The 17,252-nt window shown below is 52.3% G+C and overlaps 1 protein-coding gene across 2 annotated transcripts in view; it reads right to left on the bottom strand.

The window, feature by feature from the left end:
* Nucleotides 1-17,252, bottom strand: part of P4HA3 (prolyl 4-hydroxylase subunit alpha 3) — a 37,494-nt gene that overhangs the window by 8,515 nt on the left and 11,727 nt on the right. For both annotated transcript variants that reach the window (XM_075919589.1, XM_006127518.4), the window contains exons 5-11: nucleotides 14,442-14,493; nucleotides 11,643-11,806; nucleotides 10,436-10,612; nucleotides 7,779-7,843; nucleotides 3,431-3,590; nucleotides 1,770-1,832; nucleotides 538-606 (exon numbers count right to left, since the gene is read on the bottom strand). In XM_075919589.1, coding sequence (XP_075775704.1) covers nucleotides 538-606; nucleotides 1,770-1,832; nucleotides 3,431-3,590; nucleotides 7,779-7,843; nucleotides 10,436-10,612; nucleotides 11,643-11,806; nucleotides 14,442-14,493 — 750 coding nt within the window. The remainder of the gene's footprint in view (nucleotides 1-537; nucleotides 607-1,769; nucleotides 1,833-3,430; nucleotides 3,591-7,778; nucleotides 7,844-10,435; nucleotides 10,613-11,642; nucleotides 11,807-14,441; nucleotides 14,494-17,252) is intronic.

A 17,252-nucleotide genomic window follows, 5' to 3' on the forward strand; every position in this document is an offset into this window, starting at 1 on the left:
CCAGCCACTCCCGAACTCTGGGGAAGTCTGGACTGGCCCGGCCCCTGCAGGGAATGGAGCATGTTGGGAGAGAGTTTCCCTGTGTGCTGGGGGCGGGAGGGGCTCAGAGGAACTCAAACCAAACTTTGCAGAATGCCACACGCTTGCGCCAGCCAAAGCAACACCCAGTGTTGTGCACAATGCTCTAGCTGGGACACGCAGGGTGCTGGCACCGGCCCCCTGGGAACAGGCTGATTGACACAGACCAGCCCCGAGACGTGACTGTGGTTCCTGCTGTCCAGACAGAGCAGCATCCTGCTCAGCTGGGCACTAACTAGCCTGCTCTATGGTCCAGCAGTGAACGTCCCTAGATAGGGTGCTTCCAGCACAGCTCCAGGAGAGGATGCCATTTGGGATACGTGACTTATGGAACAGAGGAGGACCTGGCAGACTGATGTTAATGGTGCAGGTATTTCAGAGCAAGGCTGTCCCTTCCCAGCAGTGCTGGGGAGACCATCTTTCTGGAGATCGGGCTGGAACCTCCGCCCACCCACTCACCTTGACCACAGGCACACTGAAGTTTGCATAGATAAAGGCGGTGGATCCTCCAGCTTCCACGGAGCTCAGCTGGAAAGCAAGGGAAGTGCTCACTGTAACACTGCATGTTACAAAGCCTCTTTCACAAGGGGGCACTTTGCCTGAGAGGTGGTTTTTCCATGAGGAGAAATTAAGGCACAGAGCGACTTTCTGAGTTGCTCGAGATCACACTGCCTGCTCTGCAATGCTGCTCGAAGCCAATTTGTTGGTTTCTCTCCCAGACATCCTCTATATGTTTTAATGCTGCCTGGAATGTAACTTGTACCACAGTGCACATAATCAACACCCACAGAGTTAAGCTGGTGTTAGCTACTAACTGGCTCATTGTACCAACCCTGTGCCAAAGTTCTGTAAAATCTGAGCATTCATTCAAACAATGGCTACATCTAGACGGGCATGATTTTCCGGAAATGCTTTTAACGGAAAAGTTTTCCGTTAAAAGCATTTTCGGAAAAGAGCGTCTAGATTGGCACGGACGCTTTTCCGCAAAAGCACTTTTTGCGGAAAAGCGTCCATGGCCAACCTAGACGCACTTTTGCGCAAAAAACAAATCTCAGCTGTCTACACTGGCCCTTTTGTGCAAAAGTTTTGCGCAAAAGGGACTTTTGCCCGAACGGGAGCAGCATAGTATTTCCACAAAAAGCACTGATTTCTTACAGTAGGAAGTCAGTGCTTTTGCAGAAATTCAAGCGGCCAGTGTAGACAGCTGGCAAGTTTTTCCGGAAAAGCAGCTGCTTTTCCGGAAAAACTGGCCAGTCTAGACACATCCAATATGTTTAGCCTTAGTGAAGGGGAAGAAATCTGATATAGAGACTCTAATCCAGACCTCAGTGAGGTGTGGACTGCCTTAATCCACCTCAATGAGGTGTTAACCCTGAACCCTAACGACTACCTGAAGCATTATTAACTTTTTCACTGTGGATCTGTTTAATCAGAAAGAGCTAGGTGGTCTGGGATTGTGAACAGAGCATGGATAGGGCACATTTGCTCCTAGCCTGACCCCTGCAGCTGGGAACTGAAACCAGGAGGCTCTCTGCTCTAACCACTAGTCCACATTGCCTGACATATTTGCAGGTTAGCTTAGTGTGACTGATGAGCCCTGGGAATGTTGTGCCTAGACATCTTTTAACCATCCTTCACACTCAGTGAGAAACAAAAGCCTGCCCAGACCCCAGCTGGCAGGAAATACTCACATAGATCATGACCGTGGCCAGTCTGTTACCTGACTTCATTCTGTAAAGAGGGCTCTTTCTCGACTGCATCAAAAGAAAACAGATGTTCATTCACAGTCCCAGTGCTGCTGCACTATTCAGAACAGACATTAACGTTACCAGCGCTATGAGATGGGGCCTTGTGCTCAAAGGACACTGTTTAGGCCAAAAGCATAATCTATGGTAATAAGATCCACAATGCACAGTTGCCGGCAACGTCAAGGCAGAAATGAGAAATAAACAACGGGAAAGAACAATGGTCAAGGTCACCTATGCCGCTCATTTGCACCTGCCACCAGACTGTTAAGCAAATAATCTTGTAGCAGGTTCCTAAATATGGCTGCTATTTGAAGCACATGTACTACATTTACCAGCCCTTACATGAAGGCCTGCAAGTCTTTACTACAATGAAAACAATAGATACTGGGCAGATTCTGATCTAAATTACACTCGTGTTAATCTGGCATCGCTCTATTAAAATCAGCAGTCACCCAGGTGTAGAACAGGTGCAAGTGAGCTCAGCACACAGCCTATTGTATGGTATGCACAGATCTGGCTTTAAAATTATTTTTCACTGGAAATAAGATTTTTTTTCATTATTTCAAAATGTCCCATGAAGATGTTTTGTGTTTTCATTAAAAGGCTCCAATCCAAAACTAGGAGATTTTTCAGTTAGAAATTTCCATTTAAAAATGCAGGTTGAACCTCTCTAGTCCAGAACTCTCTGGTTCAGAAACATCCATCATCCGGAATGATTTTAGTTAGCTGGATGTCCACTTTTCATGGGTCTGGCCAAGTTTTCCACAGTCCCATAAAGTTTGTTTACAGCCACCAGTCCTAGCTCTCAGTGTTCTGTTATTTAGCTCTAATTTACCCCTAACTGTCTTCTAAGAGCCCAGTAAGCAGTGGAAGTTTTGGTAATGCTCCTAGACAATATTGACCTCCCCTCATCTGGAAAATTCTCTCGTTCAGAATTGGTCAGGTCCCAAGGGTGCCAGATTAGACAGGTTCAACCTGTAGTGGGGTTTTTTTTTAATACAAAGCAAAGATTTGTTTTACTGGGGGAAAAAAAGCTATTTCCTTTGTTTCAACAAGAAGCCTGGAAAACTTCAACCAAAACAAAAATTGGCAGTAAAATTTTTCATTTTGGTTGACAAGCCTTTTTCTCCCAGCCAAATAGAGTTTCAGTGAAAATATATCACCCTGCTGTTAAGTATGTTACAAAACGCCCATCTGTGCAGTGTCTGGTGGGTTTACTTACAGGAACAAAAGCTATTAGAATGTGTTACAGAACCCTGTGATCAATTCCAGCTCCCAAGCAACACTGACCACAGATGAGCTGGGTATTGGGTTGTTTGGCCATCTTCTCTGTCGCAGAGAGAAGAGACCATGGTGTTCCAGAAGGGCAGTGGTTTTTAAGGCAGGTGGGAAGGATTGTGCGAAAGAATCCCATGAAACAAACAGAAAGATGAGTGCAACATCCCTGGAATGGTACTGAAACACAGAAAGCTGCTGCATGGTGTGGTGAACCCCATCCAGTGTCAACAGAGGCCTCTCATAGATCATCGGCTCAAGCCCTGTGTGACAATTACCCTGCACTGAGACTGCAATTGCGTTCCAGTCTTACCCACTTTGTTACTTACAGTGGCATGGTCAAAATGAGGCTCGTAGTGTCCGCCTATCCCATAGTTCACCACCTGTAGGTACTCCGCATACGGCGGCTGAATGTTCAAGCCAGTCATGGCTGCGATCCTCTGATCTAGGGACACGATCACTGGGTCTACAGTGTCCTTCAGCCAGGCACTAGAATGCACAGCAGACAAGCTCAGGGCATTCACTAAGAACCGGTGGAATCTGTTCTCATTGCCCAATGAGCCAGAGTCAACCCACTTCCATGAGGGACAAGATCCCCAGGGAAGAATCAGACTACAGGCTGCCCCCGACTTGCGACGCAATCGGTTCCGGGGATAGCATCACAAGTCAGGGGCGTCATAACTCGAACCCGCATTTACGATAGGTGCCATGTGCCGTTGTAAATGCGGGCCATGGATGTAAATCGGGGGGTTTCAGCCCCTTCCGCACTTAAAAAAATGGCCATAAGTGTGGGGGGTCGCAACTTGGACCGTTGTAAGGCGGGGGTTTCCTATACATGTTTGTAAGTTGTAGTAGGATTGGGGTTATTATCTTTATTGGACAGATGAGGAAACTGAGGCAGGGAGAAAAAAGGGGCTGGATTTTTTAGAAGGGAAGATCCACTTATGGCAAACCTGTAATTTGCATGTGCAATAAGACCATGATCGACAGCCCAACGGGAGTTGCTAAATTAAATCAAATGAGCATTAGATTTTGCAAGGTCTTTAGGCACCTATCTGCATCTTTGGGCACCTAAACCCTTTTTAAAAGCTAGTGCAGGGTGACTTGTCCAAGCTTTCACAGTGAGTCTGTGGCAGAGCCAGGAGGGAAAAAACCCCCAGGTCTCCTGTTTCTGAAACAAAACCAGCCTTCCTTGTGCCTCTAACACAGCTAGTGGCTGAATGCCTCACTCCAAGCAGAGGCTGCTCCAGACAAAGGCGAGTGCGTCGCAGAGGGCTCAGCTGTTGTCAGAAGACTGGCAGGTAAAATGTGTCCAGAGAAGGGATATTTACTTTCCTGGAACTGGTTCCACTTGGCCCAGCACTGGAAGTTTCTTGCTGTGCCCAGAGTATTTTTGCCAAAGGGTTTGCCTTTGTAATAGTCCTGGAGGCAGCATGTTTTGGATCAGCACATGGAAACCTCATTCTTCTACCAGATCTGTTTGCTGACATTGGCTCAGCTGCCACCGACCCTTTCCGAGGGTTCCAGAATCTAAACATCTGCCAGATTCTGTTCTCCACATTAGCTAGAAACAAACTAGAACCAGCACCCAGGATCCAAATGCTACAAGGTGGGAGTGGGGGAGGGGAGGAGTGTTGCAATGTAAATTCCATGGATGGCACTTATTAATTGTATTAATTGTTAATTATTAATATATGCTATTTGTGCCTAGAGGCCAATGCCTCATTGTGCTAGGAGCTGTACATGCACACATAGTCAGACAGGTTTCAAAGCCATTTAGACATTTAATTCCCTTTGATTTCAATGGATGTTAGATGCCCGAGTATCTCTGAGGAGCTGGGCCACAGTCCCTGCCCTAAAGAGCTTACAAGAGAAACAGAGAAGCCAGACAGAATGGGGGAACAAGAAGAGGTATTGTATCTCCATTTTACAGAAGGAGAACTGAGGATCAGGGAGGTTAAATATATGGAGATAGGTTAGAGTAGGTCTACACTGCAATAAAAACCAGGGCATGTCCACAGCTGGCCCAGATCAGCTGACTCAAGAGGGGAGGGGATCAGGTACCCCTCAGCTATAGCAATCCTGTCAGTCCAAGAGAATATTGCAAAGGTGTCTAAGGCACTCTGCTCCCCATCAACACTCCTGCTGGTCCTAGAGGCTTGGTGCCAGGGATGTTGAACATCCAGAATGGCACCAGCTGGCAGAAGAGGATCCGGACTGAGGTTGCTGCCGCTTTTGATTTCCAGGGAATGTGCAGGCAGGTGGTGGCCCGACAATAGTGAGGTGGCAGGAAAGAAAATAATCTCTTTCATCTCAACAGCTGTGTCTTGCCAATGGCCAGGAACTGCTGCTCACGTGGGGGAGTCACATTACACAGGGCGGGCGAGCCACGGAGCCCGCCATGAGAAATAAATCATCTGCTGGCTAACAAGTAACTGAGTCCCACCCAGACGGACGCAGCCGGGGTGATTTTCAATGTCATTACGAGGTTTGTAGAGAAACCAGCTTCCCACGCAGAACATTAATCCCAGGGACCAATCCAGTCTCGCCTTTCTGCATGGTACCTCAATGGTGACTGGGCTGGTCTGATGGTTCAATTGGGGACTTTTGCATTACAATGGGTGGGTTCACTCCTCCCTCTGCCCCGACTTACTGTGTTGCTTTGGACACGGCTCCCTGCCTCAGTTTACCCATCTGCACGATAGCGGTGGTTATACTAACAGGCGCCTCGTTGCAGAGGTGGCAGCTAGAATTAACGAATGCTTAGAAAGGGCTTGCAGAGGCTCAGAGGGGAAGCGCTGTGCATCTCGACTGTGTCTCTAGCAGATGCTATGTGTACTGGACGTGAGTTTCTCCAGTCAGAGGATCTAGGTCATTGTCTTTTAAGGTAATTTATCCAGTTATAATTTCCTTCCTGCCAGGGTATATCCTTTCCCTCCCTTTTCTGGGTGCTGTCGTGACAAACACCTTCTCACATCGCTGCCATTGCCCCTTCTGCCATCTTCAGCAGCCTCCTGGAGCTGTGGGGGTTAAACGTTCGCCCTCCCCTGCTGGCTCCGGGCCTGGGAATGGAATTCCAACATTGTTCCATCTGGGGATGATGCTACAGGGCTGAGTCCGGAAATATTTACTGGGATCACTGCAAAGCCACACTACGCCCAGCCTGGAGTCTGGATTTAACGCTCCTCTCTGCAGGGAGTCAGGAAACCTGTCTTTTCCATCACAGCGGAGGGAGCAAGAAAGCGTCTGAGTTTCCAGCCACACATTCTCCTCCCATGGCAGACTGAAAAGCAGGTCACTGCAGGGAACTTCAGAAACCAGGACTCGGATCTGGGGCCCCGACCTCCTAAGAAACCAATTTAAACTCAGCCTATGGCGAGAGTGATCCAATGTCTCTCCCGTCTGAAATTAGTCTATCTCACTCCCAGCTGTTTGATCCCCTGCCTTTGTGTCGTCGGGGCTACCTCGACATTGGAGCTGGAGGTGTAATTTCCAGCTGGAGTGGACGGACCTGTGTTAGCTCTGAGCTGGTGTGCTAAAAACAGACATGGCGCTGCCTCAGTGGGAAGGGCTAGGTGCCCCGAGTATGGACCCAGGATCTCAGACAGGATCCTACTCAAGGCAGCGAGCCGCTCCCACTGTCGGCGCAGCTGCACTCCATTGTAAGTGTGTTAGGGTAACCCACACCCCTGCTGGGTCCCATGTAGTGGCGCTGAGACCACTTACAGTGAGACAGAAAGAGTTTCCTCTCAGCCTGAGCTGAGCGCTAGCTGGCTCTTAGCTCAAGCAGTAGAGCTGCATGCACTAAGCTCCAGCGGTCCCGGGTTCGGTTCTGCCTTTCAGCATTACACTAGCCAATCAGGTTGGTTTCTTCAAGCTGGGAACTGCCCCTTCAGCTCCGGTGCAGACGTACCCTGAGACACAGACATTCCCAGATCCTCGGGAGAGGTGACTGCAGAGGCTTTGGTGCCTTTCATGGTTAACCCAGTACGGTCATAGCAGGGAGTCCTTGAACATCTAGCTCTGCCCCAGACAGTATAAACCTAATTCCCACCCCCACCCAGATCAATCAAGTGTGACTCCAGGATCAAGTTACACCGGGCAAGTATCAGAGGGGTAGCCATGTTAGTCTGAATCTGCATAAACAGTGAGGAGTCCTGTGGCACCTTATAGACTTATTGGATCATGAGCTTTCGTGGGCAAAGACCCATCCACTTCATCAGATGCATGTCTGGGCAAGTGAGGTGCGAAGCAGGGGCCTCTTGGGTGTATTTGGGCACAAGCCCAGTTCCTCATCTGTCCAGCAGGGAGGGAAATCCTCCTGTCTGTCTATGAGCTGTGTGGGACCAGGGTGCTGTCTCCCTGGGTGTGTCTCCACTGCGATCTGCCACAGCAGCACGTGCAGTGTCAGCGTGGCTGCCAACAGCAGCGAAGCCAAAGCAGCACAGACTAGCCCATGCTGCTGCTGCTTCATTGCTACTGCAGACACAGGCCGCGTGTTTATACAGCACCTAGCGCAGGGGGACTCTGCTGCAGCCAGGGCCTCTGGGTGCTGCTGTGATGTGATTAACACTAAGTCGGGGCAGAGGCCATTCCCTGTAAGCAGCCCTGCAAGGCAGTTCAGGGAAGCGTGGAATTCTAGCTGGGAAAACGCAAACAACAGGGGCGAGTAATTACCTCTTACTTATCCGGTACTCAGCTTTCTGCTGCTTGTCTTCGGAGGCAACCACTGATCTCTGCAGCTGAGCGACAGGAGGGGAGGGCACGAGAGGTAATAGAAGGATGTAACAAATGTGGGAGCTGCAGCCACTGCCCCCCCCACCACTCTTGGGGAGGCAGGCATGGACACCCCCAGGGGGATTATGGCAAGAAATTATGTAATCAGGCCCTGCACTGAGATGAGGCCCACAAATTCAGGCTCCAAGCTGGGGCGCTATTACCCAGCCAGCAAGAGCAGGGCCCCGAGCCGCCCGCTGCTGCAATGCTGTGCCACTGCCCTGAGTAATTTCTCTCCTCACTGACACTGGGAGGAGGACGGGGGAGGGCAAAGGGGGCAGTCGCCCAGGGCCCAGCAATTTAAAGAGCTTGGGGCTTTGGCCACTGCTGCCACTACCACAGCAACAGCAGCAGCGACCAGAGCCAAGGGCCCTTTAAATCACCGCTGGAGCACCACACAGCACGCTCCCGGTGACTCTGAGGGCTGACGGAGGCGGGGGGCGTGGTGCAGCGTTCTCTGGGTGGCGCTGAGAGCTGGCTGCCCCAGCCTCACACCTTCTGCCTGAGGCCCCTTCCCTTCCAGGAGAATGGAGCCCCCCAGCCTTGCCCAGGGGAGGGGATGGCAGGACGGCTGCTGGCTGAGCTGCAATGCGAACAGTTCTCACAGGCCAGGCCCAGCGAGCTCCAAAAACCTCCCCTGCGGAGAGACAAGCAGCACATGCGAGCCAGGGGGAGGGGGAGAAGAGCTGGGCCCAACACCAGGCTGAGCTCGGGCAGCTCTCGCACAGCGGCTAATCTCCATGCAGGGCGCTTTGCTCGTTACCACAGCAACAGGTCTTCCCGCAGGAGCCCAGAGCAGCAGCTGGAGGCCTGGGGTTTACCTCACAATAAACCGCTTAAACCAGCAGTGGGCAACCTGCGGCCCGTGGGCTGCATGCCGCCCATCGGGGCTTTATGTGTGGCCTGCAAGACATTTTGTTTTCCTATCGGCACTGCTAAAGTGACATGCATGGGTGGTAGGGGAAGGTAGGGCTGGGGGAGGCCACAGAATCCCCGCCCTCCATGGGAGCCTCCCTGATCCTCCCCCCACAGGGAGGAGAGGGGAGGGCAGGAGGGTGGGTGTGTGAGTGTACCCCAGCCTCGCTGGCCAGGAGCACGGGCAGTAGGGTTGCCAGGTGTCCAGTATTGAACCAGACAGTCTGGTATTTTTGCCACCTGTCCAGTAAAAAAACTCAGAAAATGTCTAGCACTTTCTGATTTTTTCCCGGCCAGGAGGAGAAAATCCTGGGCTGTCCGGCTCAATACAGAGGCAGCCTGGCAACCATAGTGCTTACCGGGGAGCTGTATGGCCTGGCGCAGGGAGGCAAGATGGCGGGCGGCCGCCAGCAGCCTGTTAGGGCCAAAAAGCCTCACCACATGGTTTTGTTTTGTGTTTTTTTTCTTAACAACTCTCGGGGTCCTTTTTTTTTGGTTTTTTTTCTGAAACCATCTGGCAACCCTAATGGGGAGGGCAGGCGCTGGGGACAGCAGGACTCCACCCCGGGTACACCTACAGTAGGCGTTCTGGGGGTGGAGTGTGGGCAGGGCCAGTCTGGTGGTTTGGGAAGGCAAAGCCTTCCCCCGTCTATTATACTGGACGCCCATGGCGACACGCACGTGAAGTGGGGTGCATGCTGATCACACACAACACTGACTGTGAGAGCCGTGCGCCCCTCTGCAGCCAACCAAAGCACTGCCACGGTTCAGTCAGCACGTCCCACAACTTCTAGGCACACAAGTGCAGTTAGCAAAACTTCCCTTTCCCAGGAAACCATCTTGGTTACCACAATCTTGCAGCCCATCGAGACACAGGAAGGCCACTGCAGCCCGCTCAGCTCTGGTTTAAATTCAGGGTTCCATCCCTCTCGTTTTGTTACCTCTCTACCTACCAGCTTCTTGCTTCTGTCACATTGCTCTGGCTGGGAGACACAAGCTCCCAGCCCCTTCTAAAGAACCCGCTGCCCGACAATCTCACATGACTGCTGTACGGTCCCTAGTGAATTGTCATCCCTGCTCCAAACGGTGAGCCAGCCATCAGTGCAGACCACCAGGCCATGGACATGCCCTCCAGATGGTCCTTTGCGATTCTAAGATGGCTTCTGGGCCAGGCCAATAACAGATCTGACCTCACCTCCAACGTCTCTCTCATCTCCCACAACAAATCCTGCACAGCACGGGCCAGAGGACTTCCCTTCCACAATCCTGGCCTGAACGAGAGTAGATCTTCTAGAAAAACATCCAGCCCTGAAAAATGCATCACCCAACTCTCACCTGCAGCATGGCTCAGACCCTCGGGCCGGCTGCAGCACGGAAGGAAGAACCCCCCTACCACTTAAAGCTAAAACCCCAGCGCTGGGTGCAGGGGTAAGCTGGAGTCACGAAGGCCTAATGGGGCACTGAGCTATCTTGTGGGCTTCTTGGGATGTGAGTTTGGGGTGGGCCCAGCACTAGCTGGTCAGGCACTCCCATCTGTCTGCATTCAGCTCACACCCCTAGCTCTGGAAAGGCGGCTCTTGAAGCCAGTAGGTGTTTCTCTAGGCTGCATGAGGACTCATGTGCATTAGGCTTGATGAACTCACCCAGGGAGCTGCAAGATCCTTAATCTTCTCCGCCTCCAGGTCGCTGACAAAGTTGTGGTACAGGGCTACGTATGGCTGCAGCCGGATCAGCTCTTTTTTCGCTGGCTGGAGGATCAGGAATGGGCTGCCATTGGTCTCATAGGAGCAGTGCAGGGCTGGGCTCTGGTACTGGGCTGGCTGAAAGGAAAACAATCCAAGGAATGCATGAGGAGATGGCTGGAGGATCCAGCTCACCAGGTACTGTGTCTCATCTAATGCTGGAGAAAGGGGTGGCATCAGCTGCCCTGAGGCCTCATGCTCCTCCTTTCCCAGCGGGATCGTGCTTAGAATTCATACAGGGCTGCAAAGAGCTTCATCCCCAGTGCTGAAGAGACAGGATGTAGAATCCTAGGGCTGGCCAGAGGTCACAAGGCTATTGGTTCAAATCTGACCTAGGCTGCCCAAAGCTGCTAGGGCCTCCCTCCAATTCTCGCCTGTCAGCCACCAGCTGGGCTAACTGCAGAGATGGAGCTGGGGAACTACACTACTAAAGGCCCAAGTGGAGACAAGCCCCAAGGCCTGCCCAGAGGCAGGCACTGCAAACACTGACCAGCGGGGCACACTAAGGGTATGTCTAGACTACATGGCTCTGTCGCCAGAGCCAGGTAGATTAGTTTATTAGACATACCCAAATGAAGCGACGATTTAAATAATCGTCACTTCATTTAAGTTAAAATGGCTGCTGCGTTGTGCCGATCAGCTGTTTGTCGGCTCAGCGCGCTAGTCTGGACGCTCCGTGGTCGACATCAAAGGCATTTGTCGACCGCCCCGGTATGCCTCGTGGGATGAGGTTTACCGGGGAGGTCGACAAATGCCTTTGATGTCGACCGCGGAGCGTCCAGACTAGCGCGCTGAGACGAGAAAGAGCTGATCGGCACAGCGCGGCAGCCATTTTAATTTAAATGAAGCTGTTTTATTTAAATCGCTGCTTCATTTGGGTATGTCTAGTAAACTAATCTACGTGGCTCTGGCGACAGAGCCATGTAGTCTAGACATACCTTAAGTGTCATAACACCCATCCCTGCAATGGGCTGCCTTGGACTGGGCAGTGGGAGTGACCTAACCTCAGGTGCGAGGCACACATCAGGGCAAGAGGATGTGAGTCTCTGCAGCTTTGTCTGGCTCACCATCATCCCCTAGCCACACATGACAGCTCAGGGCTCCATACCTGCGACCCCAGCGTCCGACATAGCTCTTCATACAGGTCTCTAGTCTGCAGGTGTGTGACGTTCGGCCGCTGCAGGCTCACCTCTGCCTTGGCATGCTCTGGATTTTCCATCAGGAGCCTTTCATACTTCAGGACGTTCCTAGCGATTCTTTTGTTGCTGGGGTCTGTTGGAAACAGCACAGTCCCATTACCCCATCCCTCGGCAGGCGGCTTTGGCAATGCTTCGGCGGACCCAGGTACTGTTAACTGAGTTCATCCCTCAGCTTTTATAGCGCGTAAACGGCTATTTCTTCACCCGGCCCTGGTCCTGTTTGCTGAAATACAGGTAAAATCTCCATGCAGAGGTGGGGTAGCTGCCTTGGTCCCAGGACTTCAGAGAGACAAGGGGGGCAGGCGATATCTGTTATTGGACCAGCGCCGGTTAGTGAAAGAGGCGAGCTCAAAAGCTCGCAAGTCAGTCTCGCTCACCCAAGAGCATCAGAGCAGACTGTAACTAATCCCACTGGAACAATTTACCAAGCATCAGGGGGATTCTCCATCGCTTCTGGCCTTCAAGTCAAGACGGTCTGTCTTTCTGAAAGGCACATGCTAGTTCAGACACAAGTTCTGGCCTGGACCCAGGAGTGACTGGGTGAGGTTCCCGGCCCTGCGCTATGCTAGAGATCAGATTAGACAAGTATTCACAAACTTTTTGTACTGGCAAGCCTCTGAGTGTGGAGCCCCTATGAATTAAAAACACATTTTTGTATTGAATGGGGAGGCAGACAGGGGGGTTGGGGTAGAGCTTGGGCTCTCAGCCATGAATAGGGCCGATCCCACCCCTCACATGACAACCTTGGGACCGCCAGTTTGAGAACCTGTGATCTGACCATTACAACAGCCCTTTCGATCCTTAATTCAAATCTAGGGAAAATCCACAGTCACCAAGGGCTTGCATGGTTGTCCCCCCATGGCCTGCTATGTCCCACAGCCAAACTGAATGTCATGGGGACAGTGAGGATGGAATTTAAATCCTGCTCTGAAAGCGCAGTCCCCTTGCACATGAGCTAAAGTGGGGCCTCTGGCATGTGTCTGTACATGACACCATGGAGCAGTTCTCATTCTAGCTAGCAGAGGTCAGTGGTGCACATAACACGCCGGCCAGCTGGCTACCGAGTACAGGCAGTCCCCGGGTTACGTACAAGATAGGGACTGTAGGTTTGTTCTTAAGTTGAATCTGTATGTAAGTCGGAACTGGCGTCCAGATTCAGCCGCTGCTGAAACTGACCGCTAGTTCTGACTTACATACAGAATCAACTTAAGAACCCCAAGTGTCCCCAAGTCAGCTGCTGCTGAAACTGATCAGCAGCTGATTCCAGGAAGCTCGGGGCAGAGCAACTCTGCCTTGGGCTTCCTGTACTCAGCACTGATCAGTTTCAGCAGCGGCTAAATCAGGACGCCTGTGGCAGAGCAGCTGGGGTGCTGCTGGGTTGCTCCAGCAGCGCCGCTCCTCGGCACTACTGGACCAACCCAGCAGCACCCCATCTGCTCTGCCCCAGGCGTCCTGATTCAGCCGCTGCTGAAACTGACCAGCAGCGGCTGAATCAGGACCAGAGCAGCTGGGGTGCTGCTGGGTTGGTCCAGTAGCGCCCAGAGAGGCGCTGCGGGACCAACCGGCAGCTCCCTAGCTGCTCTGCCACAGGCGTCCGGAGAAAAGCCTAGTCTGCTGGGGGTGGGGGGCGTACTAGCTGTGCCCCCCCACCCCATCAGACCAGGAAGACGCGGGCGGCAGACCGAGACGCACCGCGGTCCCGCCGCCTGGGTCCTCCGCGGCTTTGCTCCCCGTCTCCCTGGTCTGCTGGAGACCAGCAGACCAGGGAGACGGGGAGCAAAGCCTCTGAGGACGCCAGCAGCGGGACAGCCGCGGGGCGCCTGGGCTGCCCCACTGCCCGAGCCCCCTCGCAGCTTTGCAAAGCCTCGGGGAAGCCGGCAGCGGAGCAGCCCAGGCGTGCCTGGGCTGCCTCGCTGCCCGAGCCCCTCCGCGGCTTTGCTCTGCGTCTTCCTGGTCTGCAGACCAGGGAGACGCGGAGCAGCTTTTCTCGCCCGGAGTACACGGGTGGCGGGACCACGAGGTCCCACAGTCCGTGTACTCCGGGGCAGCCCCGTTCGTAACTGCGGATCCGACATAAGTCGGATCCGCGTAAGTCGGGGACTGCCTGTACTGATTCAGGCAACAATTCTCAGGTATTTAGAAAAGTGGGTAACAACTTGATATGCAGGAGAGTTGGACCCGTAAATCCTTGAGCCTGATCTGCAGCACAAGGCCCTTTTGCATCACTCCAGTCATGCAAAGAGCATGAATACTGCCTTCATCAGGCAGCTGAGAGGATTGCCCAAGGATTGGACCAGAACCTGGACCATATACCGCAGCTAGACTGGTGTGACAGAACGGTGCAGCCGGCCTACATTAAAACAGCCCTGGGGCTGCTCTAACTTGCACCGGGAGCCAATTTGGCCCTTGCTACCCCAGAAGTGGAAGAAGTGTGGAATGCCTCCCCTGTACCTTAGTTGTGAGCATGTGCTGGCATTCATTTAGCTCGGCAATTTTGGAGTTGAACAGCCTGCCGTGTAGGAAGAGACACTCTCCTGGACCCAGCCCACCCCCCTGCTCTTTGCTTTTTTGCCAAACCATTATAAACAGCACAGCACGGGAAAGGGGCTCCATGGACCACAGCTGGAGAACCCCCCGTTTCGCTGAAAAGCAACTTTGCACACAGAGTGGAGGGAGAAATCCCGGATTTCCTGCTGCCCATCACATACCGTAGTGAAGAAACTCTCTGGAGAGGCTTAAGGCTTGGGAAACGTTTCCTGCCTAGGAGAGAGAGGAAACACGGGTAGCCTTGGAATGATGGGTGTACCCTACGCAACTGCCCCTTTCCCCCACTCCTATTCAGCTCCCACCATGCGCCACAGAAATGGGCACAAACCTCAGGCACAAACAAAGCCAAATCAGCTGCAGGGATCTCTGGCGTCAGCGCCGACACTACACGCCTCAGTGGCTGCATCCAAGTGCGCGCTGAGGTGGTGGGAGTTCTGATTCCGATCCGAGCATCGTGGCTCAGGCTGATTTAGAATCGGAGCCAACGCCCACAGAAATCAGTGGGGCCCCGTTGGCTTCACTGGGCAGTGGATCAGTTCCTGTGCGCGCGCACACGGTGCCCTGGGCAGCATGGGGTAGACCCTTCCCCTCAGGCTCCTATTGGCTTTGGTAGGCAATCGGGAGCCATTAGAACCTGCCCAGTGGAGGCTGGCCCAGGGGTATTCTGGCCACACCCCCTCTCCACTCAGCCCCGCCCACTTCTGGAGCAGTGTGGCTTGCTGGCATCTTGCATCATCAGCGCCACTCGCTACCCCTGGAGGCCCCAGACCTGCATCACACCAGCTTCTCCAGGCGTGACTCGAGTTCAGCGTAGCTACAGCTAGACAGCCAATCCCCTGCTTGTGGCAGCTGGGGAGAGGGACAAGGGAGGGAGGATGCCCTGGGCAGAGTATTTGAGGCCGAGTCACCTGGGCAGCCAGGGTGAGAGCCCCCAAGTCCCAGCAGCTCGCTGCCGGGCCATTAGTCAGGTGCAGTCCCTGGCACAGGGATGGGCTGGATTTGGGGAGTTAGTGGCTCAGAGACAGTGTTCATACTGGCTGCAGGGGCAGATCAGATACCAGTGCAAGGGGCTTCCTTCTATGCACAGTAGCACGCTGCTCATTCAGCAGAAGGTGCTGGAACAAATCAACTGTCACCCCCAAGCAGGCAGGGAAATTAATGAGATGAAACCAGAGCTGAGGAAGTGGGAGAGCGGGGGTTGGCTGGCGGAGGAGGGGGCACAAGCTCTGGAGGGAGGGTGGCTGGATACTGGGCAGGACAAGGGGCTCCTGGGGGCCAGTGTTGGTGGGGAGACGAGCTTGTGGCTGACACACGTATAAGCAAAGCCCCGGAGACAGGCCGGGCTGCAGCTTTCAGCCCTGCTGTAGCCCAGGAACCCTGCACAGCCTGGGGAGTGTTTCGTTTAAAGAGAGGAGCCAGCTACAAAATTCAGACCCAGGTCTGAGTTTGGAATCCTCCCGCCCCATCCCTGAGGGCCAGAACCTGTCCTGGGCTGCTGCTGCCAAGTGTCCATCTGATACAGGCCTAGTCAGCCCTGGGAGGCAGGGTGGGGCCAGCCCAGCATAGAAGGATCTCCTGGGCATCCAGTCAGCGTAGTGGTTCCTACACAACCTCCTCCCGTGAACTGGAATAGATGGGGTGGCTAGGAAAAGGAGGCGTGGCCAGAAGACTGGAAAAGGGCAAATATTGTGTCCATCTATAAAAAGGGGAATAAGAACAACCCAGGAAACTACAGACCAGTCAGTTTAACGTCTGTCCCAGGGAAGATAATGGAGCAGGTAATTAAGGAAATCATATGCAAACACTTGGAAGGTAATAAAGTGATAGGGAATAGCCAGCATAGGTTTGTGAAGAACAAGTCGTGCCAAACTAATCTGATAGCTTTCTTTGATAGGATAACGAGCCTTGTGGATAAGGTTGAAGCGGTGGATGTCATATACCTAGACTTTAGTAAGACATTTGAGACGGTCTCGCATGATATTCTTATTGATAAACTAGGCAAATATAACTTAGATAGGGCCACGATAAGGTGGGTGCATAATTGGCTGGATAACTGTAGTCAGAGAGTTGTTGTTAACGGTTCTAAATCCTGCTGGAAAGGGATAACAAGTGGAGTTCCTCAAGGGTCTGTTTTGGGACCCGTACTGTTTAATATCTTCATCAATGATGTAGATATTGGGATAGAGAGTACGCTTATTAAGTTTGCAGATGATACCAAACTGGGTGGGGTTGCAACTTCTTTGGAGGATAGGGACATACTTCAAAATGACCTTAGCAAGTTAGAGAAATGGTCAGAGGTAAACAGGATGAGGTTTAATAAAGAGAAATGCAAAGTGCTCCACTTAGGAAGGAACAATCAGTTCCATACATACAAGATGGGAAGCGACTGTCTAGGAAGGAGCATGGCGGAAAGGGATCTAGGGGTCATAGTGGACCACAAGTTGAATATGAGTCAACAGTGTGATGCTGTTGCAAAAAAAGCAAATATGATTCTAGGTTGTATCAACAGATGTGTTGTAAGCAAAACTCGTGAAGTCATTCTGCCACTCTACTCGGCACTAGTACTGTACCTCAGCTGGAGTACTGTGTCCAGTTCTGGGCGCCACATTTCAAGAAAGATGTGGAGAAATTGGAAAGGGTACAGAGAAGAGCGACAAGAATGATTAAAGGTCTAGAGAACATGACCTATGAAGCCAGGCTTCATGAACTGGGCTTGTTTAGTTTGGAAAAAAGAAGATTAAGGGGGGACATGATAGCGGTTTTCAAATATCTAAAAGGGTGTCACAAGGAGGAAGGAGAAAATTTGTTCCTCTTGGTTTCTGAGGACAGGACAAGGAGTAATGGGCTTAAAGTGCAGCAGGGGAGGTTTAGATTGGACATTAGGAAAAAATTCCTAACTGTCAGGTTGGTCAATTATTGGAATAAATTGCCAAGGGAGGTGGTAGAATCTCCCTCTCTGGAGATATTTAAGA

This window comes from Pelodiscus sinensis, chromosome 1 (genome assembly GCF_049634645.1).
Source record: "Pelodiscus sinensis isolate JC-2024 chromosome 1, ASM4963464v1, whole genome shotgun sequence".
In the NCBI taxonomy this organism is placed as follows: domain Eukaryota; kingdom Metazoa; phylum Chordata; order Testudines; family Trionychidae; genus Pelodiscus; species Pelodiscus sinensis.